Source organism: Nyctereutes procyonoides, unplaced genomic scaffold (assembly GCF_905146905.1).
Source record: "Nyctereutes procyonoides isolate TBG_1078 unplaced genomic scaffold, NYPRO_anot_genome, whole genome shotgun sequence".
Taxonomy (NCBI): Eukaryota; Metazoa; Chordata; class Mammalia; order Carnivora; family Canidae; genus Nyctereutes; species Nyctereutes procyonoides.
The window spans coordinates 19,045,992-19,070,281 of NW_026575048.1; the positions used below are offsets into that span (position 1 = coordinate 19,045,992).

Sequence of the window (24,290 nt, forward strand, 5' to 3'; positions counted from 1 at the left end):
CCAGAACTAGAACCCAGGGCTCTTGGGCCAAAAGAACGGGTGGGATTTTCTTGTTCGCCAGGGGATGTGCTTTTCACACACCAATTCTCTCATCCACGTTGGATGCTATTGTGCTGCAAATGTAAACGGAGAGGAAGTGCCCAAATCTTCTCTAGTAAGGACCTTACACAGCTGATCTAGAAACCCCCATGAGGACTCTCCCAGTGGGGGAGCCCACTGGAACATTCTGTGGGCCCCAGTGCTTGTAGACTTGTGTGGGGCCACCTGGCTACTCCTGAGGTGGGTCCTCTTTACAGAAGGGGACCCGGCTGAGACCTCTGGGTGCCTCAGCATGGCGGCCCAGCAATGACCAGACCACCCTGGGGCCTCAGGGAGGGCAGGCAGGGCCAGTGGCAGCTGTGAGAGTTCCTTCTGATGGGTCAGTAGAGGAGACGAGACTCCTGGCTCTCCACGACGGACCCTGGGCAGGCCACAGTGACGTCCCTCAGCCTCAGAACCCCCTCCTCGCAGGCAGAGGGGAAGAGAAAGGGGTCCACCCCACCTAAGTGATGGCAGTGGACCTTGAATGTAACCAACAGGCCCAACAGGGCTCGATGCCGAGTCACCCCAGAGCTGTGACAGACGCCAGCTGTGGCAACCTCAGAAGGCCTCCCCCATGGCACGTGCACAGCGCGATGCCAACCCAACCAAGTGCAAGGGGCCCAAGTATGGTTAATATGGGAAACTTGGCATCATTCCACACTGCTACCAGGAGAGGACTCTACGGTGAGTCCCTGGCCGTCTGGGCTCGGGGAGGTACCTGGTGAGTTGAGCCCATCCCTCAGGACCTAGGGCCCCACAGCCCAGTCAGGCCTTCTGAGCGGCAGCCTCCGCATCACCTGAGGCTGGTTCCTCACGAGGCCCAGATACCCTCAGGCAACTCGTGACCACTCTAGGAGCATTCGAGAACGATTTCCCTGAGGAAACAGTTCACCTAGGTCCTCGTTAGGGAGTGACCGCAAGGGGCAGTTGCCTGAGGCCAGGCATCAACGGTGGGGCCAAGGGGCTGGGAACCCACCCAGAGAAGAGTGGGCGCTGCGGTGACACAGAGCAGCCTTGAAGCCCAAGGCTGTGTAGAAAAGGAATGGTGCTCACCCTGGAGGTTCTCACGAGAGGAAGCCAATGAGGGAAGGCTTTGGGGAACAGACTGCTGCTTCTAGGGCACGAAGAATGTTCTGAGAGTCAAAGCAGCTCAAACAAAGAATGTGCTGCCCTGAGAGCTAGCGAGCTCCCGTCCCGGACACTGGGTGGGAAGCCTACGCATGCCACTCAGCAGGAGGGAGTCACCCACAGGATGGAAGACTGGCCCAGGGCCCTGCAACCTGGGTCCACACAGACTGAGAATGTGGGTAAGCTGCCTTGCATGGTCTCTTGGCCCTGCAGAGCTTTGATGGCTATCCTAAAAATACACACACACACACACACACACACACACACAGTCAAGGCCTTGACCTCTCTGGAAAAAGAGCCAAATGAGGCAAAAGAAAGAACAAGCCTTGAAAAGGTCCAGTAGGCTTTCTGGGTAGAGCGAAGAAGTGACCCAAATCCCAGGGGGAAGCACTGGAGGCCCGCTCTGGGGGCTGTGCAGATGTGGGGTGGGGCAGGGAGCTGGCTGGGGTGCAGCGTGTGTCCTGGGCCCCGGGCAGGGATCTGTAAGCACTGCTGCACTGCTCAGGTGGGCCGTGAGCCCCTGACCAGGGCGGTCCGTCAGCATGGCCTCCGCCAGGCTCTGGGAAGGAAACATCGAGCCCGCTTCTCAGCGGTGACTCACGCCAGGCCTTGCCTTGGTGCTGGCCCAAGTCTGAGGCAGAGGCAGAGGCCTGCGTGGTTCCCAGCAGCCCTGATGAGGCAGTCAGGAGTTAATTACAGCAAGGTGGCCAGCAGGGATTTGATACATGAGCTTGGCTGCTGAGAAGCTACGTTTCTGCAACATCCTTGCCAAGGGGCAGGAGGAGGGAGAGAGACTTAAAATGCAGAGTGAAATCAGCAGAGTCCAGGTAGATTGGGGGGGGGGGTGCACATCTGCATGAAGCAAGCATGTGATGCCTGCATGCTGTGTCCTTGTGTGCCGACGTGGGTCCTATGTGTGTACTATGTGTACGCGCGCACACACACACATCACCTACAAGCCATCACAAGGTGTGAGCAGATGCACAGCTGTCCACAAATACATCTGCTCTGGGCCCGATTTCTCCAGATTCTTGGAGCTTCCCAAGCCACTTAAAAGCCAAAAATGGTCAACGGATCCCAACAGGTACCTGTCCTGGCCCAACCAGCTGAGAAGAGGCAGCAGAAGGATGGAAATGAGGAGCAGGAAGACCTGGGCCGCCAGCCCTAGGAGGTCAGCACCCACACAGCTCACCTCTCCCTAACGAGAGGGTGAAGGGCCACAACATGTGGAACCTGGAAACCCCCGTGCTGCCGTGTGCATGGGCCAGGCAGCCACCGTCTAGACTAGGGACCCACATGGGTGGCTGCCGCATCCAAAGACACAGTAACCACCTCACCCAAAGAACAGTCACTGGTTATCTCTGCAAGTCTCCAGCAGCTCAGATGGCCAGGGTACTCAGGTCACCTGGGGGGGACTGGTCTCACAGGGCAGGAGTGTTTTGCCATCTTCAGCAAAGGGCTGTGGGAATTCATAGGGAGCTCAAGGACCAGTGTCTCTTGAAACAAGACCTTCCAGGGCAGCCCTGGTGGTGCAGCGGTTTGGCGCCGCCTGCAGCCTGGGGTGTGATCCTGGAGACCCGGGATCGAGTCCCACATCGGGCTCCCTGCATGGAGCCTGCTTCTCCCTCTCCCTGTGTCTCTGCCTCTCTCCCTCTGTGTCTATGAATAAATAAATAAATAATCTAAAAAAAAAAAAAAAAAGACCTTCCAATGTGAAGACAGGCTCTGAACCAGCATCCCCAGAGTCTCACAAGTTGTCAGTTCCAAGGAGGAAGCAGAACCACACTTAATCTCAGCCTTGGGGGCAGGGTCGGGGGGAGCCAGACTAGCAGGTCACCACCAGGCCATATCATCTGCAACAGTGCACAAATCACCCAGACCCTGGGTCAGCCCAGAACTCTGATCCTGCTGGAAGAGAGGAGGGACACTAAGCCTGGGACTCTAGTGATTTGCCTGGACTCCTATATGGTCTCCAGTGACAGGGGCTACTGTGTGGGCCAAGGTGACTGCAATCTCAGGAGACATTTGGGCCCTTTGGGCCCAAAGACAGCCGCGTGCGTGGTATCTGCAGCCCTCCCCTAGTGTGGTTGGCACAGAGCAGATACTCCTCGGAGGTTTGGTGAGATAATGAGCTGTCAACCAGGAGCTGTGGCCCCAGGGGCAAGCCATCACCCTCTAGAACAGCACTGTTAGAACTTCCTGCAATCAAACCAAAGCTTTGTAGCCCGTGCTATCCTACATGGTAGCCACTGGCCACTTGTTGCTACTGAGCAGGAGATGTGGCTAGCGCAACAGAGGCACAGGTTTTTTATTTTTACATTTTAAGCTAATTTAAATGTTAATAGCCACATATGACTAATGGCTCCCACATCAGCCCATACAGCTCTAGAACACTGTAGCAAGTAAGTGAGGTTTCTGTGCCAACTCTGGTAAGAGAGAGCCTTTGCCTTGAGAAGGAGGCTGAGGCCACATCTGTGATCAGTGGGGCAAGACCTGCAGTGGCTGCGGTGGAAGCACAACCACGGGCGGGAAGCAACAGCTCAACCCACCCCAGGCGTGAAGGTTCCAGCGGGTTTACAGATTAGCCTTCCACCTGTGAGGGTTGCTGGTGGTTTGGTTTCGCTCTCTTTGCCTCCTCCCTGCGGAGCAGTACGTCTGGCCAATGTTTTCCTGAAGGTAGCTCCCACCTGCCTTCACTCTCCAGGCCTTGGCTCTGCTGGCCCAGCTGGCCCCGGCCCCGCCCCAGTCCCTCCCGCACGGGCGTGGGCGCTGCGGGAGGAATCCGTCAACCGCTTCCCTCGCCACCTCCACACTCAGCCCTCGCTAGCCCACCTCCGCCCTTCCACGCGGATCAGGACTCCATTCCCCCCAGCATGCACTGGCCGGCGCCCAGCCCTCTTCTTGAAAAGCCCACCCGAGAATACCGCCCCCCCCCCCATCGTGCTAACTCCAGCTCCCAGCACGCTTCTCTGGGCTTCCTGGGCCCTGGGATGCGGACTCTGCAGCGCTCTACTTTGTGCTCACAGACTGCTTTCTTGCTGCAGGTTCAAGAGAGCCCCAGAACAGCAGCATCCCAGCCGGGCCACAGCCAGATCCTGTGGTTCTCCTGCCCCGTGTTCCTTTTGCCGACCTGGGCCTGTCGCATCGTGTTCCTAACCATGCAGGCCTGGACACAGAGGGGCTGGCTGACCAGAGGCAGTCACTGCCGAAACGGACATTTGTACAGGGAGCTGCTCCTCCTTTTGTGCTTCTTCTGGATGGCTTCTGGAAGGCCCTGAGAGCCTCTGGGGCAGGACTCAGCCCAGCACCTGGTAGCAAAATCACCTCCCACTACCTTTGAGTACAAGTGATAAGTGTTCCTCACGTGCCCTTTGGCTGCCAACTTTCTCTGAACTCTGGGCTTGAGGCACTGTCCTACTAGGCCCACCATCCTCACCCCTGGAGGGCCCATCAGGGGCCTGCTGGCCGCACGAGTAGCACACAGGATAAGATGTGTCTCATCAGCTATCTTCCTGGACGTCTGTAAGACTGACTCTCCACCCACCACCAAACACCTGTGCCTCTCACCATCCTCCTCCTTCCAATTGCCTCCCAGCCAAAATCCTGATGGCCACCATGGACTCCCCACTCTCCCAACTCCCATGCCACTCAGCAGTGAATCCTGTTGGCTCTGCCTTCAAAAAACATCCAGAATCCTTCTCCTTATCACCTCCATCCCGGTCTGAGCCACTATCCTCTCTCCCTAAAATTACTGCACTGCTTCTTATTGGTCTCCCCACTTCCACGGCTATCCCTTCTCCACCAGCAGGCAGACTAATTCATTTAAAACCTATAACTCGGGATCCCTGGGTGGCACGGCGGTTTGGCGCCTGCCTTTGGCCCAGGGCGCGATCCTGGAGACCCGGGATCGAATCCCATGTCGGGCTCCCGGTGCATGGAGCCTGCTTCTCCCTCTGCCTGTGTCTCTGCCTCTCTCTCTATCTGTGTGACTGTCATAAAAAAATAAAAAAATAAAAAAAAAATAAAACCTATAACTCATGACGCGTGGGTGGCTCAGTGGTTGAGCATTTGCCTTCCGCTCAGGGCATGGTCCCAGGTCTGGGGATGGAGTCCCCACATCGGGCTCCCTGTGGAGAGTCTGCTTCTCCCTCTATGTCTCTGCCTCTCTCTCTCTCATGAATAGATAAAATCTTTAAAACCTACAACCCTCCAATGCCTCCCATCTCCCTCAGGGGAAAAGCCGCGGTCCTTACTAAGCCCTTAAGACTGGACCCCCACCACCTCCCTGCCTCACCTCCTACCTCTCTTCCCTATCACTTCTACTCCACCTGCACCCTCTGCCATAATGTCATGTGAACATACCTCAGAGCCTTTGCACTTACTGCTACCTCTCCCTAAACACTGCATGGCTCACACTCTGACTTCTGGTCTCTGCTCAAATCTCACTTTATCAGAAAGCCTTCTCTGGCCACATGATATTAAATAGCAGCCTTCCTTTACCCCAGGCAATTCCTACACTCCTTCTCCTGCTTCACACACCACCTTCCTACCTGATAATAGCATATGCTCATTTATTTAATATCTGTCTCCCCCACTGGAATCTGTTCTGCTTACAACTGTATCCCTAATGCCAAGAACACTGCCCACAGTATTTGTGGGGGGAAAATGCTCTCTTTTAGACCTTTTAACAATCTCATTCCATTACCATTTTCACAAAGGAACAGGCTCAGAGGCAGCCTGGGTGGCTCAGTGGTTTAGTGCCACTTTCAGCCCAGGTTGTGGTCCTGGAGACCGGGGATCGAGTCCCATGTCAGGCTCCCTGCATGGAGCCTGCTTCTCCCTCTGCCTGTGTCTGTGCCTCCCCCCCCCCCCCCCGTGTTTCTCATGAATAAATAAAATCTTTAAAAAAAAAAAAAGGAACAGGCTCAGAGGGCATAAGTGACTGGCTCGAGGGCATATGGCAAGTAAGCAGGCTGGTGAGGATGTGAATGCAAGTCTTACTCTCGAGCCCTGTGTTGTTATATCTTTCTATTTTCTAAGGCAGTCAAATACTCACTTTTATACAGAACGTCCACATTTTTAAGTATTAGAAATTTCTCAAACTCTGCACAGGTCAAACAAAGCAGATACCCACAGGCCACATGTGGTCCAGAGATGACACACCTGAAACTCCTAAGAGACAGAACAGAAGCCCTTGCCAGGAGGGAGTGCGTACCAACCCTCCACTGGGTTTGCTGTGATGATTCAATGAGATAATCCAGGAAAAACACAGCCCAGGGCTTGACACAAAGTAACTCCAATAAACTACCCCCTAACTAAACAAAGAGGTCGGTCCTCTAGCCAGAAAAAGGCGGGGATGCACCACAATCCTGGCCATACCAGTCACAGACAGCAGACCCTAAAACCAGGGATAAATATGCTGCGGGAGGATGTGGCAAGGGCTCTGACCCTCCAGGGCCCAGCAGGGCCCCGGCTCGGAAGCCACAGGGCCAGACACAGCGCTGTCTGCAGGCCCGTCACCGCCACCAGCGCCAGGGGCTGCCTGACACAGCACACGTCCTCCCGCGGCCACGAGCCCGCCAAGGCTTTAGAACCACCTGTCCTCTGTGGGCTCGTCACCTGCATTATGTAGAACGTGGGTTTGTTGTGCTGAACCCTGAAGCGTCAGGATGGAGAACATTCTATGGAATCCAAAAGGTCGGGGATAGAACCAGCAGGAGCACGGGTTCCTACTTGGCGCCATGGCAAACTCGCCTTCTGGTTTTCCTCAAACCAAGACACATTCGAGGCTAAAATCAAACTTAAGAAATATCAGATACGTTCATGAGTGGGTCCGCGAGGAAGCTAAGATAGCAGGTGTACCTCGAGGTTGACGGCGGGGCGCGCGGCCCTCTGCGGCGGTCCAGCGGGCGAGGGTCTGTCCGGCCCACGTCAGAGGCTGACGGCCGAGAGCCTGGCCCGGGCCACCCCGCAGGGAGCCGGGGCCACCTACCACCACCCCCCCCCAAACGCTCTGTGCCGCCTCCCCGCCCCGCGCGGCCCCCAGGAGGCAGCCCCAGCCCCCACGCACGTGCACGGGCACCAGAGGCCCGACCCCAGGGCACCAGGTGGCTGGGCTCCATGTGTATGTGGCTCTGTCTCGCTCTGTCTGTGGGTCTGTCTCTCCCGCCCCCAACCTCTCGTGAGGCTACCCTCTGCCTTACCCCCAGAGCAAAAGGCCTTGAAGGGGATGGCGAGGAGGGCCACGCAAGGAGACGGCCAGGAGGGCCACGCAAGGAGACGGCCAGGAGGGCCACGCAAGGAGACAAAAAATGGCTGAGCTTACGAATGCAGCACTCCTGAGTCCCAAGTTCTGGGGCTCCCAGGCGGGAAGTCTGTGACTCTCAGGGTAAATGGGTGGCTCTTCCCTCCAAGGCCTCGAGGGCAGAAGGTCACCCTTGTGACCCTTGCCCTTTTCCCTCACCCGGAGCGAGGGAAAGACTCTGGCATGAGGAAGAAATGCCATCTCCCTGGTCACGGTGACCCTAGGCGCTGGGTTGGAGGAGGAAGAAAGGCAGAGAAGGGGTGGCCCTGTCCCGCATGGCCCCCAGGAGCTCAACAGGAAACCACCCAGCGTCCGCCTCCAGCGTGCTCCCCAGGGTGCTCCAGAGAAGGTGACCCCGCCCGCTGACCCTCACCAGGGCCGGAGGATGCTTTTATGACCTAGAACCGACCCTGCACAGCCAGCCCTGGGCTCTCCCTCCTCACCTCTGACGGCTGGGGCTGAGGGCAGCCCTCTGGTCCCCATCTAATTGAGTGTGGTCCAAAGGAAGTGGCACCTCTGCCCTCTGCTGTCGCCTCTCTATCCAGGCTGGCATCCTCCCTGGAGCACGCCCCACTGCCTGGGAAGGTAACTGAGCACGAGATCCACAGCAGCTCCCCGTTCTGTCCTCTGTACCTGGTGACAGGTCCGTGCTGGGCAGATTTCCTGTGTGCCTGCTGTTACCAGGTGGCAGCTGGGGCACTTAGCAACCCTCAAGGTGCCCAACTAAACCCTGGAGTATGGCCACATGGCAATAAAAAACAACTCCAGTTCTCCAGCCTCTGGGCTTCCTGCTCTACCCTAACAGGCCCATGGAGCTGGGGAGACCGGAGAGAGGCCCCACATCCATCCTGATGCCCTCTGTGTCACAGGCAGATGCCAAGGTCTGCCTACAAAGTGAGCTATGTGAGCTAGCACACTGCTCCATGCCTGTCAGGGCCACCCTTTGGGGGCTTCAGTCCACGAGGACCTCAGAGGGTGAGGCCCACTCCGCCCCAAAGAAAGGAGACTGCAGCTAGGGAGCCCCCAGCAGCCCAGCACCTCCATCCCACTTCTTTTCACTACCCAGACATGCCCACCTGGGAGACAAAGGTGGGGGGAAGCCTGCATAGCAAGGCTTGGGGGTGCTTTGTACCTTCCTGGGGCCATGGCTGGTGGCCCATCTGTCAGGACTTGCCTGCCATTAGCAGGAGGTTGGTAGAGGTTGGTCGTCTTCACAAAGGCTAGTACCACCCCCCCAGGTGAGAGACAACAGGGTCCGAGGAGGAGGGGAAGGGGAGGAGGCCACACAGCCACCAGGGCAGGCCTTCCCCTCAGCACAGGGCACTTCTTCCCAAGGAAGCTTAGAAAACAAGATAAATACACGCTGACATGATAAAAAGTAAGTCATGAACCGTGGTAACTAAAATTCTGAAATGAAGCCTCCTCTGCAAAGGATATACTGAGCATATTTTAATTGGGAATTTTTAAAAAGACATTTAAACACTGTGAGCTGCGACAGTGGCCAGTGACCTCAAACAGCTCCCCAGACAGAAGCCACATCCCAACCAGTTTCTGTTTCATCTCCTAGGACTTTCTGCAGCTCTTTCTAGGATTTTCACATCTATGATCCTGTTTTAATTCTCCCCAGAGGTCTTCGCAGGAGGACAGTGCAATGGGATGGCTGACCTCTACCCTCTTGTTTGCACTCAGCCCACCTTCTTAGGAGGTAAAGTCAGTCCCACTCCCCAGAGAGGGACGGAGCTGGGTCTCATCCTACCTCTTGCCTCTCCCTACCAGCCAATGTCTCCAGGGCAGGAGCCAGCGTGACAGCAGCTAAGAGCTGTAAACCAACTCACGGTGATTAGACTCATCTAAATGATTGCTAAACAACTTCATGACCGTGGTATACTCTTTAATCCTATTTTTTCAGAAAACTAAACTGAACACCAGAACAGGCAGCGTGCCAAGATCACATGGTGAGTAGGTGGGAAGCTCCGGGCTCACTGTCCCCCCAGAAAATGCTAGAGGAAGCGATGGACACAAATCCCAGGTCCACGCTCAGCGGTGGGCTTTACCTCTGGCACAGCTTTCAGGCTCTGGTGTTGGCCACTCTGGGTAGCGTGCACAGGACAATGGGGGTGTGGATGTGTGCAACGACACCAAGCGCCTGACCTTACGAGCAAGGAAAAGAACCTGCTGCTCAGGGCTGTCCCTACATTCACCAGGGGCCATTCTGTACGGTTTTAAAAATCAAGCTTGAGAAAAAAAAAAATCAAGCTTGGGTATGGGATTTTCTTTTGGAGTGATGAACATGCTTTGGAGCTAGAGGTGGTGCTTGCACAGCATCAGGATGGGGCTCAACCGCATGTTTTCTATAGTTAACTTGACGTTATTAGAATTTCACCTCTATGAAAAGGAGAAAGAAAAATAAGCAAACATGGAAAGTTCTGAAACCTTTTCTAGCTGAGAGCACAATTTAGCACATTGTATTTTTTTAAACTTATTTTTAAAAGAAACACCCAAACAATGGAAAGTTTGGGTGGTCTTTTCTATACTTCTATCTTCAGATTTTTGTCCAGCAATGACAGTATGATAGGAGACAGCTTAGGTGCCTCCTAGGTCCAGGCATCATGCTAAACAGACATTTTACATCTAGTGTCCACAGTAGCCGTGTGACACAGGCATACAGGCTCAATGATCTGGTTCTTGCTGCTATTCTTTTTTTTTTTAAATTTTTTTAAAATTTATTTATGATAGTCACACACAGAGAGAGAGAGAGAGAGGGCAGAAACACAGGCAGAGGGAGAAGCAGGCTCCATGCACCGGGAGCCCGACGTGGGACTCGATCCCTGGTCTCCAGGATCGCGCCCTGGGCCAAAGGCAGGCGCTAAACCACTGCGCCACCCAGGGATCCCCTCTTGCTGCTATTCTTAACAGCTATCTATGAGAGTAAGGTGTTACTTCTATAATCAGTTTAAGATGGCTAGGACACTCTCAAAACACAAAAGAAGAAAAAAAGACTTATAGGAATAATTCCCTATCAATGTTTCTTTTTTCTTTATACTTGTCTGTGTTTACCAAATACTGTACAATGTACACTAAAAAAATACAAACAAGAAAACCTCTCCCAAACCTCAGCCTACCTGGCTGTGACTTGACCCAAATGAGTAAAGAGCAGGAAACTGCTCACAGGATGCCACTGCTGCCATGTGGGTATCATCCCTGCCACTGGGGTTCTCAAATAGGCATTTTTGGAAGAGCTGTAGGGTTCCATATCCAAGAAACACTTTCTCAATAAACAAGGAAAATTAACTGCCTAAGTGCATTCTTGTTCATCACTGGGAGGAGTGTAAATTCTTTGGACCTCTAAATGAGACAATTAGGTAACATTTCTCAACATTAACAAAGGATGTGTCTGGTTTCTCAAAAATAAGAACTACTACATGATCCAGCAATTCTACTTCTGGGTATACACCCCAAGGAATTGGGAGCAGAGAGTCAAACAGGTACCTGTCCACCCGTGTTCACAACAGCTCTGTTCATGACAGCTGGGAGGTGGAAACAACCCAAGTGTCCATCCACAAGTGGGGGGATAGACAGATGTAGTATATGCAGGCAGAGAGTATTATTCCACTTTAAAAAAGAAGGAAATCCCAACATGGGTGGTACCACAGCTCAACTCTGAGAGGGCATTATGCTATGTACAATAAGCCAGTTGCAGAAGGACATGATTCCACTTATCATGAGGTACCTAGGAAATGTAAACTCATACAGTGATAGAAGGTAGGACGGTGGTGGCCAGGGGAAAGGAGGATGGGGAGCGAATATTCAATGGCCACAGAGTTTCAGTTTGAGAAGATGACTAAGTCCTGGAAACAAATCGTGGTGAAGGTTTTACAACACTGGGAAGGTAACTTAATGCCACCCAGCTCCATACTTAGGAGCCCAGTTAAATAATGTTACTTCCCTATCACGGAATACAATGCAGTTGTTAACAAGGATGAGGCAATACATCGCAGCCTTAGAACCCTCTTGAAGACAGCAGGTGAAAGATCTGGTGAAGAGGGGATATAGTGCTCGCATGCATATGCAAAGTCTGTGTCGCTGATCTGGAAATAACTGGAATCCCGAAAGGGTATGTAAGACATGACGGTGGCTGGCTGAGGGATGGCAGAGCGGATGGCTGTGCAGGGAAACTTATTTTCCATGGTGTAACCTTTGGGATTTTATTCCACGTACACCTTCCTAATTTTATACCATGCATGCTTTTAACTACTTAAAAATTAACTTCAAGAAATTTAAGATAATGTCCAACCTTTGTTTCTTGCCACTATAGAGGATTCCAAGGCAGAGCAGAGGGGTGAGGTCCTGGAGAAGAGGGAGCCTCTTATGAAATAGTCCTTCTAGGGTTTTAATTCAAACTATTTCCTAAGAGGAGGAACAACAGACACCAGCTCTCAGACTAATACCCAGACCTAAAGCTTCTCAACCCCACACTGGATCAAGGTGAGCTGCAAGAGAAATAAATCTTCTCTGGAGAGAGACATCCTCCAGAGACCCTACTATTCTCCATACGTGATATTCAGCATTTAATTTACCCAGAATTTTTTTTTTTTTTGGAAAAAGGCCAGGATGCCATGAGATGGCAAAAATTAATAGGGAAAAACCCAAAATCAATAGGGAAAAGCAGATCCATTGATATATCAGATACTGCAGCTGTCAAAGCCTTTAAAATGTTTCATATGCTCCAAAGAATTGATGACAAAAACAGAGAACTTAACTAGAGAATTGGAATCAGTTTTGTTTTGTTTTTTCTAAAGTAAGTGGAAATTCTTAGAAATGAAAAAAAAAATACAATGCTGAAATTAAGAATTCAATAGATGAGCTCAAGCCTTGATTTAACAAAGCAGATAAGAGGATTAGTAACCTGGAAGTAAGGTCAGTAAAAATATTCGGTCTGAAGCTCAGAAAGAAAAAAAAAAGAAAGAGATTTATAGAACATGGTAAAAATGTCTAATAAAGACATGTAGAGTCCTGGAAGGAAAGGGTGGAATGAGGCAAAAAGGTACTGGCTGGAAATTTCAAAGCCAATGAAAGACGTCAAGCCATCAATTCAAGAGGCTCTTCAAATACCAGGCAGAGTAACTGCAAAGAAAAGTGCTAAGCACATCATTATGAAACCGTGGACACCAAAGAAATTGTAAAAGCAACCGGAGGGAAAACACACATGATTTTAAAAGGAGCAATAGTGTGTCTGACAGCTGGCATTTCAACAAAAATAGTAGAAGCTGCAGGATCACAGAATGATGCCTTCAAAGGGCTCAGAGTAAAGCAGAGTCAACCTAGAATTCCACCTCCAACAAAAAGCAAATTTCGAAACTGAAAGCAAAATAAACACATTTCCAGCAATTAGAAATAGAATTTATCACCAAAAGACCTTCATGAAAAGAGACACTATAGGGAATTCTTTAAGAAGATGGAAGCACAAAAATGAAGGAATGAATGGAGAATATCCGCGAGGGCAGAATGGGGGCAGATGTGCATACTGGCTATTCGCCATGGAAGATTGCAATCAATCATCTTTTGGGGCTTCAAATATACGTTGAATTAAAATACATTACAATAGCCAGAAAGTCTGGGCGAGGGGAACTGAGTGTTGTGAGGTCCTTGCAACTGTGACCAAAAAGGTAAAGGTACTAATTTGGGGTGGAGGCAAATGCATCACGACTAACACGTATTGACATTATTTTATTCTTGAAAGATATTCTGATGCATTGAGTAAAATGCATGTTGTCCTTAAGTGCATCAAACTCACTAAAAAAAGCAAAAAAAGCAAGGTCAAAAATCAAGTCCCGACAGATTTTAAAGGACTGATATCATACAGGGTATGTTCTCCAACTGGAGCAGAAATAAACTAAAAATCAATAAGGAAAATATGACCTTAAAAATTCCCTGGATGGGCAGCCTGGGTGGCTCAGCGGTTTAGCGCCGCCTTCAGCCCAGGGCCTGATCCTGGAGACCTGGGATCAAGTCCCACATCGGGCTCCCTGCGTGGAGCTTGCTTCTCTCTCTGCCTGTGTCTCTGCCTCTCTCTCTCTCTCTGTCTCTCATGAATAAATAAATAAAATCTTAAAAAAAAAAATTCCCTGGATGTTTGCAATTTGATTAATGCACTCTCAAATAGCTCATGAATCAAAGATATCTTGATGGAAATTAGAAACTAAAGAACAATGGAAAAATAGGACATAACAAAATTTGTAGAAGAAAGTGAAAGCAAGTAATGAGGGAAACCCATAGCATTAGGTGCCTGTTTTAGAAAAGAAAAATGCTAAAAAAATTGCTAACATTAGTTAAATTCCATCTTGAGAAGGTAAAAAAGAACATGACGCTAACCCTGAAGAAAGCAGAAGAAAATCAAAGGTAAAAACATAATGAATTATGGAAGTATACAAAGAAAGCAACAAAAAGGCAGTTCACTGAAAAGGCTCAAACATTAATAAACCTCAGCAAGACAGATTAAGGACCAAAAAAAGGGCACAAACTACCAATATCAGTAATGGGAAGGGAACAGCGCTACAAATCCCACAGACAAGATCAAAAAAAAAAAAAGGGGGGATAAACATGTCAAAAATGTGTCATGTGAAATGGATAAGTTCCTGAAAAAACAAAAACGTTCTATAACTTATACAAAAAAAAACCCCAAAACCAAAATCCTTGTACCTGTGAGGGAAATTGAATCTCATAAAGAGAACTCCTGAGCCACAGGGCTTCACTTTACAACTCTGTAAAGAACCTGTATGTTCTTCAAGCTCTCCCAGACTAGAAAAAGAAAGCACTTCTCAAATTATTTCCAAAGTCGGGCACAATGAATCGGAGAAGGACAAACAGTGTATGTTCTCACTCATTTGGGGAATATGAATAATAGTGAAGGGGAATATAAGGGAAGGGAGAAGAAATGTGTGGGAGATATCAGAAAGGGACACAGAACATAAAGACTCCTAACTCTGGGAAATGAACTAGGGGTGGTGGAAGGGGAGGAGGGCGGGGGGTGGGGGTGAATGGGTGACGGGCACGGAGGGGGACACTTGACGGGATGAGCACTGGGTGTTATTCTGTATGTTGGTAAATTGAACACCAATAAAAATTAATTTATATAAAAAAAAAAAAAAGTCGGGCACAATGATGATGCCCAAACCTGCCAAGGACACGGGAAGAGAATAAAATTGCAAGCAGATCTTCCTGCAGTCACGAGTCCTAAAGGAAACACAAGCAAACTGCAACGCACGGTGGTGCTGGTGGGCTGCAGAATCATGCCCCTCCTATTGCTAACAGTGCTTTTCTCGTTTCCAGAGGGATTCACTCGTATTATCTCATTTTCACCAAGGGTTTTATTTTCTTTCTTTTTTTTTTTAATTTTTATTTATTTATGATAGTCACACAGAGAGAGAGAGAGAGAGGCAGAGACACAGGCAGAGGGAGAAGCAGGCTCCATGCACCAGGAGCCTGATGTGGGATTCGATCCCGGGTCTCCAGGATCAGGCCCTGGGCCAAAGGCAGGCGCCAAACCGCTGCGCCACCCAGGGATCCCCCAAGGGTTTTATTTTCACGTATACTTTACACATAGGGAAACTGAGGCCCAAAGAGGTGAGGATGCAATCCCAAGGTCACACGAGTTAGAGCTGGGTGAGACAAATTCATTCCACTTGATGGATATTTACAGGCATCTGCTGTGTCCCAGCTAGGCCTGGGCACGTACGTTTGTGCCTCTCCTATCACCGTACCTCCCTTCTGCATCCCTGGACTTGTTATTCCTCCAGCCAATGTCCGCTCTGCTGCTGTGGCCCTGGGCAGGCACCAGAGTGGAGCAGCCGCATGGCCTGGACAGGCTGCTAGCGCCCCCTGGCTGCTATGTGGCGTTCAGGAGTCCTGGAACACACAGGAGTGGCCCTCTCCGCCAGGCCCCAGGCTCCAGATGCTGACTCTGCCCAGAGGGGGCATCACAAGATGCCCATGCACCGTATGGCCTGTGCACTGCAGCCGATCATCACCATTTCCAAGCTCAACAGGCTATAAAACACTTGTGCCTGTGTTTCTACCTTCAGGAAACCCTACAAGACAAGCATCAATACTCTTGCTTTGCAAATGAGGAAAGCAAGGCTCAAAGAGGGGGATAATGCATCTAAATTACCTTTGCAGAGAACAACAGATTCAGGTGAGACGCAGGACCTTTCTCACATCAGGAACCAACCCCCTACCCCCACCCCCAAGCACTGTTTGATGTGGCTGAAGATGACCTGGGGTATACCAATTACACACTGTGATACACAAGACTGACAGGTGTGCTGAAAACTGCACAAATACCATATGTAAAAAAAGAACTCCTGACCTAGCTAATGCAGCATTTTTTTAACGTAGAGAACCCAGAGGAATGCTTCCGCAGGAGGAGAGATGAGCTGCAAAGAGCAACAAGACAGCATAAAAACCAGAAACTGAAGACCATCTTTCAAGAGACTCTGTAATGCCAGTAAAGCGGGATCCATACATACATTCAGGCAGGAACAGCTCCTGGGTAACCACAGGACACGGGGATGGAGACAAGGAGAGAAACACAAAGAGCTGCCAAGCTTGAACTTGGCCTTTTGTCACAACAGCGGCTGGGGAGATTCCCCTTCTAAAGTCTGCCTTCTGAAGAAGCTGGATCTGAGGCCCAGCTCAGAAGCTTCTAGATCTCCTTGGTAAGCAGAGAGAGAAAAGACATCCTCAGCACTCCTCAGCAAACAACTCAGTGTGTGCCTTTGCATAGCACCGTCCAGGGGAGGTGAGCCTTGCCAGTGGGGCTCCCTGGCGAGGGTTCCAGAGTGGTGGCCCCCCAAACTATAGCTCTATCCATGTGAGTGGCAGGGTCTGTGAAAACAGCAATTTCAGTGAATCCAGAGCCAACACCACCACCTGAACACAAAATGACATTGTTCCCGGCAGAGAGAATCCTATGTTTTCAACCGATCGAGTTCATGAGGGTGAAATGAACCTATGGCTCATGGGAAGTTGGATGTATGTAATTTCTGCAGACCTTCGAAAGGCATTTTGAGATGAATCCAGACCAGAAACTATTTAAAAGACCGAATCACATGAGAACCGGGTGGATCAGGCTGGAGTAAAGCCAGTAAACAAAGAGCAGGGACAGGAGGCACTTCTCTCCATGGAAAAGTATAAACAGCGAGGTCCCCAGGGGTTGGACTGGTCTTACTTCTTCATCAGTGACTTAGGAGGAGGAAGCAGGAACCTGCCCCATGCATGAAGGAAATGTGGTGCTCTAGGTGGAGGGGAGCGGGCTGCTGGGCCTCACCCAGGAAGCTGCCCACTACGGCTGGGCCCACCAGGGCCGCAGAGACCATGGTTCTGGGTGCACTGAGGGTGGGCACACCCCGTAGCCCTAGAACCAGAAAGGAGGGCAGGGGAGGACGAATGTGAAGTGATGCCCATGGGGGAAAACATTCAAAATAAACACACAGAACTTTTTTTGCCTAAGAGAGGAACGCAGGGAGTCATTGGTGACTGCTTGAGTCAATGGATTCTTTTTTTTTTTTTTTTAAGATTTTATTTACTTGAGAGAGAGAGAGAGAGATTGAGAGAGAGAGAGAGAATGCAAGCACAAGCAGGGGGAGGGGAAGAGGAAGAAGTGGAATCCCATCCCAGGATCCTGGGATCATGACCTGAGCTGAAGGTAGATGCTTAACTGACTGAGCCACGCTGGCACCCTATCGTATTTCTTTAAAAAGTTTTAAATTATAGGGCGAAAAAACCCAGAAGGAGGGGAGATTTAGGTCAACTACGGAGGAGTTAGGAGGGAGTTTCCAGCAAGAGAAGCTCCTTGAAGTCAGGAGGAGCCCTCTGAGGGCAGGAGGCGGCCCACCTGACCCTGGCAGGTGAACTGCGAGCCCCATGGAGCACTGGGGGCCATGGCACCAGGCCCACCCCCTTCCAGACTGCCCCAAGGGCACCCTGGAGGGGCCTCTGGAGGCCTGAACCATACCTGCTGCTGGCTCTGCTCCTCCAGATTCATCTTCACCTCCAGTGACTGGCGGGCCTCCAGGAAGGCTTTTCGGTGCTTGCGGTCGGCCATGTAGTAGGACATGATGCCCACGACGATGGCGCACAGGTAGAGGAAGACGTTGGCCAGGATCTGTGCCCCGAGAAGAAGAGAAAAGGACAGTGATGAAGGAGCCTGCTCAGGAGGAGGGATGGAGAAGGGGGGGGCAGGTGGTAACAAAAAGCAAACCCCTAGCCGCTCAGTGTCCAGGGGGGGACCCCAGAGAGCGTCTGACCTCAATGAGGTACTTAGGTCTCACTTGCCATGGACAGGTGAGGCCCAGGTCTAGGAGGCTGGTGGAGGGGCTGTTCTCCCCTCCTGCTTCACATCATAGCTAACCTGGCCAATCCTGCCCACCTGTGGGGCCTGGGCAGTCCCTCTGCTACCCAATTCATTCATTCATTCACTCACTCATTTGTTCAACCACCACTTATTGAGGACTTATTAGGTGCCCTTAGGTGCTGTGCTGATTAGCGCGGCAGGGGAGTGTACAAAACCCAGATCACTAGCCAGGAGTGTATAATCCTAAAAGCTCCAGGTTGTATGGAATATCACAGGAGATGTGAAGCAGTCCAGGGCTAACTCGCAGTCATCATGCTACCTCACATCGGGTGCCACAGGTATATAGGGGTCTGGGATTCACGTACATCCTCTCAGCCAACCTCACCTGCCAGGACTGGTGTCCAGGTCCCCTGAGGAAGCTACAGGAAGGGGAAAGGGCAGCTGTGGGGCCACACATCTGTTCTGCAAGCTCAGTATGTTGGCACAAAGGCCTTCTTGGGCACTGAGAGTCTGCTCCTCCATCCTTGATACTCGCAGGCTCTCCTAGGTGTCTGTGGTCCTCAGTCCGCTTCCACAGGCTGCTGGGACTGCAGACCCAACTGTCTCCTGCCACAGGTAACCTTCGATATGGACCTGAACATCCAAACCACATCCAATTTCCTGGTGCTTGTTGCTAATGGCCATAGCCTTTGACCCATGTGGGGCTGGACTCGGTTCTAGCTCCTCCCACTTCTCCAAAGCCACCTGCCAGGAGCCATCTGCAACGAGGCCCATTTCCAGGTCTGTCCCACCCCCTTCCCCAAAGCCAGCTCATGCCCTTCCTCCCCACCTGGGTCCCTGAGGTCCTGCCGGGGACCTCCTCTTCTCAGGCAGAAGCTGGTAGCTGAGATGTGGGTAGGGAGGCAGAAGTGCATTTCTGGCCTTATGGAAAGAAAATGTTCTCCTAGCAAAGTAGAATGTTTTCTGAATAGGTGAAAAATGTGGGGAAGTCAATTTTAGATTTTTGAACAAGATGGTTTAATAAACAATAAGAGAGATTAACTCTGACATGAATTTTCTGGGACTCCTGGTTATACCATATGCCTCTCTGTTTCTGTTTCATCAGGGCTGATCGATGCCAACCCTGGGGACCCACCACCTCTGGCAGAAAGTTCCTACAGGCGCGGGCACTCAGCCAAGGCCCACTGAATAACAAATTTGTTAGTAGGTGAGGGTGAGGGGTGTCTTGATACTGGTCACCAAGTCACCAGATGCAGATTTCACAAGCTCCTTTGATGGCTAGTTCCAGCAACTAACATCTCATTGTGTTCTTGGGTTTGGGCAGCCCTGATTGCCTACATCATGCAGCAAATGGGCAATTTCAAAATCCTCTGGGACATCTCTTACGCTTCTGCTTGGCCATGACAGGCCATTCCCACCTGACCGGTATCAGTATGGCCTCAGGCCACTTATTAAATACCTGATAGTCCAAAGACCTGCCAATTTATGTTGAATCGAAGCAAATCACACAAACCATGCTGGGTCTGAAAGCCAGTCTGGCCCGAGATCCAAGCCAACCCAGAGGCCACCTCCCTTTGGGGGCTGTATAGCCTTGGAAATCTGCTTAGGCCCCAATTTCACCGTTTAGGAAGTCAGTCAACACGGTCAGGCTGTACCTCACGCATCCTCACTGGGCAGTAGCACTTTACTAAAGCCCATGCAAGGTCCAGATACAGCAGTCACCAAGGCCAAGGGTCTCCGGTCTTACCAGGCTATGGGTCCTAGAGGTCAAGGGAGCAAGCTGCACATAGAGGAACCACACATCTAGGCCCCATATCTACTAGTATCTACAACTTCGAACCAGAGGCTCCAGACAAGGCAAGCTGCCTACAGCCAGTCTGGGCTGCTGCACTGGGCCAGGGACAAAGCTGCATGCTCAGGGGTCTCCTTGCCCTGCCTGGCCACCTCACAGGGTGGAGAGAAGAGACGGTAAGGTGTACAGGGCTGAGGCTGTGTCAGGAAGGACTGCTGTCATCACTCATCAGGGTGCCCGCCTAAGAAACCACACCTGCTCTTCAGACAGCAACTACTGCAGGAAAGCTTCAAACCAACCCCCACCAAAGACTATTATCCAAACAATATAATAGGAATCAGGTTGGGACGCCTGGGTGGCTCAGTGGTGTAGCATCTGCTTTTGGCTCAGGGCGTGATCCTGGGGTCTGGGACCGAGTCCTGCATCAGGCTCTGCAGGGAGCCTGCTTCTCCCTCTGCCTGTGTCTCTGCCTCTCTCTGTGTCTCTCATGGATAAATAAATAAAATCTTGGGGAAAAAAAAAAAAAGATACCAGTCCTAAGGCACTCTTATGGGAGCTGTTCACATTTTTAATCTGAAATAAAGTAGTACATCTACAGGGGTGCACAGGTCGTATACCTAACAGTGGTCACTGTCTCTAAGCTCTTAAAATTCAGACATTTCCCATTCCGCGTTTACCACTATAAATGTGTCTCGCTTAGCAGAACGGATGTGCTCTTCAATATCAATGTGAAAAAAATGGGTTTTGCTCCTTCCACGGCACAGAGCTGGCACGGAGCCGTCCACGGTGACTGAGACGTTGTCCCTGCCCCCAGAGCCACCGCTGATGGGGAGAGGCCCAGGGAGGACACGACAGGGTGAGCAGGGAGGTTGCTGTTTCTCTAAAACACACCGATTGGTTCTGCTTTCCGCTATAGGTTAAGAATTGCAGAGCCAGGGAAAACCTGGTGAGTCTGAAAAGTGCTTCTCGTGGGACCGTGACAAGTGGGCGCCTCCAGGCCGAGCCTTCAGCTCTGCTGCCTTAGAGTAAGTTTCTGGTGCTCCCACCCCAGGATAAGGGGGAAGGATCTCCTTTTCAGGACTCCTCTTCTTCCAGGGCTGCCTTCCCTGCACCCACCGCTGGGCAAACCTCCCCCAGCTACACCTGGCCCACCTGGAGGGCCCCTCCCCCTGCCCAAGAGCCCTAATCTGCCTCTCTCCTCCTCTCAGCTGCCCCCCTGCTGCCCCCGTGCTCCCCAGACCCACCTGTAGTGTAGCATAACCACATCACAACTCGCCACTCACCCCAGACCCCTTCAGCCTGTGGTCAGATGAGCAGACCGGAAACCAAACCTGACCTCCCAGTCTCGTGACCGCCCTAGGACCCAGCCCTCTGATTAATATCCCATCCGCTGTACCCCAACCTTTCCCACTGCACCCCACTCCAGCCTAAGGACAGAGGCATGAGGTTCAGTCACTTTGCTGGGGACTGTACAGGCCAGGACAGCAGGAGGGACGACAGTCCACTGCAGGGATATCCAGGGGACAAGGCCGAGGTGCAAGCAGAGGCCGGGGGGGCCCCACTGGATCAGGGAGGTGTCACAGAGCTTCGGGAAGAGGTGGGCCTCGAGACAAAGCACTCAGTGACCATGAGAGCATGGCAGCACGGCCGGGGGGGGGGCCCTCTCCTGTCACTGTCAGTAATGCCTGCGGGGGGGCGGGGGGAGCCCCAAGGGCAGGGGTTCACATGACACCTGACCCCGTGAGCAGACAGGGAAGAGGCGCCCAGCCCGGCAGCTGCAAAAGCCAACAGGAGCCCTGACGCACGGCCCGGCTCTGTGCTGCGGTCACTGAGCACCCGTCCCACTGCCCCCCACTGCCCGCCCCACACCAGGCTTAGTCTAGGGGTGACTCCCTTGCACAACAAGCCTGAGAAGCCCTGCTCTGGGGCAACATCAAGGTCACTTCTTCTTACCCCAGTGGCCCCCTTTCCCCAGTGAAAGAGACCGAGCAGCAGTCTCATTGCAAAATAATTTTTTTTTTAAACACGAGATTTTTAAAATAATGAGAATGAATGAATGAATCTCCCAAGTGGGTAAACACTCAGACTATAGCTTCATCTAACCCATGACAGCCGGATGAAGCGTCTGTAATACCCCAGCTCAGAAACACAGCCGTGAGAAAATTCCTTTACAAAATCCTTCCCCTTGGAATTTGATGAATCACAATATCCTGCACATTTCTAACAGTCCAAGGGGACACAGACAGGCTGCTATGAGCAGGGCTTTAAAAAAGAAGTTATCCCATCGGAGGAGGGCTGGTGCCTCTGCTGCCTAGGCTGATCCCTCCCCATAGGCTCGGTCCAGCCTGGAGATTCCAGAACATTCCAGAACTGGGGAGAAGAAACCCAGGGAAAGAAAGCCACTCTGGCGAGTCAACGTCCTTGTCAGCTGCCCTTGGAGACCTCGTGATGCTCTGCTGTCAGGGAAGACCATATTGGAGCCTCTGTACATATAACAATAACTTAGAATGTTTTTTGGGGGAAAAAAAGGTCTCCCAGGAGCTGTGGGGCAGGAAGGAGCAAGGGAAGGGACCAGGCACCTCTGCAGGCAACCAGCTCCCCCAACCCAGGCCAGAGCCTGGAGTGGCTCCCACACAGTGCCCAGGAGCGCCCCCTCCAGAGCCACACTCACTGCAGGCTGCAGGTGGCCCTCCTCATCAGTCAGGTCCCTGCTGATATGTCCCCTCCTCCAAGAGGCCCTCCTGACTACCCCCCTCACTCTCTATAACGTTTTCCTGTTTAAGACCCTGCAGAGAAGCATCTGCACTTAGCATTCCCTCACCCTTTTCTTATTTGTCTGTTTACTCTGTTTCCTTTACTAGAGATAATGCTCCCAAGGGACAGGGCTTTGGTTCTGTTTCTCTGCCTATTCCCCAGCACCCGGGACAGCCAACGCCTGCTGGATGAATGAGTGGCAGAGAGAAGTTGGGCTGTGTGGCCTGGAACAAGTCATTTCCTCTCTGAGACGTGACGTCTTCATCCCCACAATAACAGCATTCCATCGGAGCCTTCACGTTCACCATCCTTATCTGTCACAAGTAAAGCTCTTTTTTTTTTTAATTTTTTTTTTTATTTATTTATGATAGGCACACAGTGAGAGAGAGAGAGGCAGAGACACAGGCAGAGGGAGAAGCAGGCTCCATGCACCGGGAGCCCGACGTGGGATTCGATCCCGGGTCTCCAGGATCGCGCCCTGGGCCAAAGGCAGGTGCCAAACCGCTGCGCCACCCAGGGATCCCACAAGTAAAGCTCTTATTCTCATTCTGTGGAAGAGATTTGAAGTCCAGGGAAATGAGACCACAAGGCTGTGGTCTCCTGGTGGTGCTGACACTGGAGCTCAGATCTCTTTCAACTTTCTCCCGCCTACAAGCACAGAGTTCAAGTTTCAAGATATTAATAAAAACCTGCCCCCAGGGCAGCCCTGGTGGCTCAGCGGTTTAGCGCCGCCTTCAGCCCAGGGTGTGATCCTGGAGTCCTGGGATCGAGTCCCGCGTCAGGCTCCCTGCATGGAGCCTGCTTCTCCCTCTGCCTGTATCCCTACCTCTCTCTGTGTCTCTCATGAATAAATAAATATTTAAAAAAAAAAAAAACCTGCCCCCAAACAAGGGAACTGAATTATCAGAAGCCAGCCTGACCAGACCTATTAGCCTTGGGGCAGGTCCACTGCGGCCCTCGCCCCCAACTAGCAAGCACGCCACCCAAGCACGAGTCCTGGGCTGTCCCTACATTACTTAGCTGAGTTGTGACGAAGCTAAGGTGAAATCCAAGGCACTGGGGGCCCCCGTAGGCAGCAGAGAAGCCAGTAAAGACCTGAAGCGTCTACACAGGTGGCGGGGGGGGCTTTCTCATGCTACCCTGCAGCAAACTCTAGAATCAACGTGCCAAGAGAGGTCTGGGGTCTCCAATAAATACAACCCTACTCAGCACAATTCAAGGTTCGAGCCTCGGAATAATGCTAAGCTTGTCCTTCCAAGCTGGGCATTTGTTAAGTTTCCAACAAAACAAGAGGACCTCCAGAAGTTTCCAACTCATTTTATAGCTTGGTCATGGCTCTGCTAAAAGACATTCAATGTCCACCCTCTTCCAAAACAAAGACGACTTCCAGAATAGTCATTCAGCCAACTTGACTTGTTATATGAGGTCCCTCGTGATCTGCTGGGTTGCCAGAATGGCTTCTCAGGTTGTGCACTGCATAATCCCAGGGACACCACTCTGCAGACTCTGACCTGATGGCTCCCCTACAAGTATGGAACATGGCAGTCCTGACAACTGGGCTCTAGAGTCACTCACTTCTTCTACCTGTCAGCTGCCTGTTGAGTTCCCCTGAGAGCCACACTGTGCCTCTCTCCAATCCTCTAACAAGATGTGCTATTTCACGGCTCCATGGCTCTAACCAGAACATCCTGCCTCTGCTTGGCCTGTGGAGGGCCACACGTGATGATCCTCCCATGTAACCCAGGACATACCTGGCCTTAGTCATCCCCAGTAAATGACAGTTATTGTTAAAATTCCAAGACCCAGCTCCAACATCACCACCCCTTTTTCCCCCAAAGAGAACTATTCATTCATTCAAAGATTTAGTGAATGCCCATCCT

General features: G+C 51.5%; 1 protein-coding gene across 1 annotated transcript in view; it reads right to left on the bottom strand.

The window, feature by feature from the left end:
* ADCY3 (adenylate cyclase 3) overlaps positions 1-24,290 on the bottom strand; it is an 82,210-nt gene that overhangs the window by 26,426 nt on the left and 31,494 nt on the right. The window contains exon 3 of the mRNA XM_055327285.1: positions 17,526-17,675. Coding sequence (XP_055183260.1) covers positions 17,526-17,675 — 150 coding nt within the window. The remainder of the gene's footprint in view (positions 1-17,525; positions 17,676-24,290) is intronic.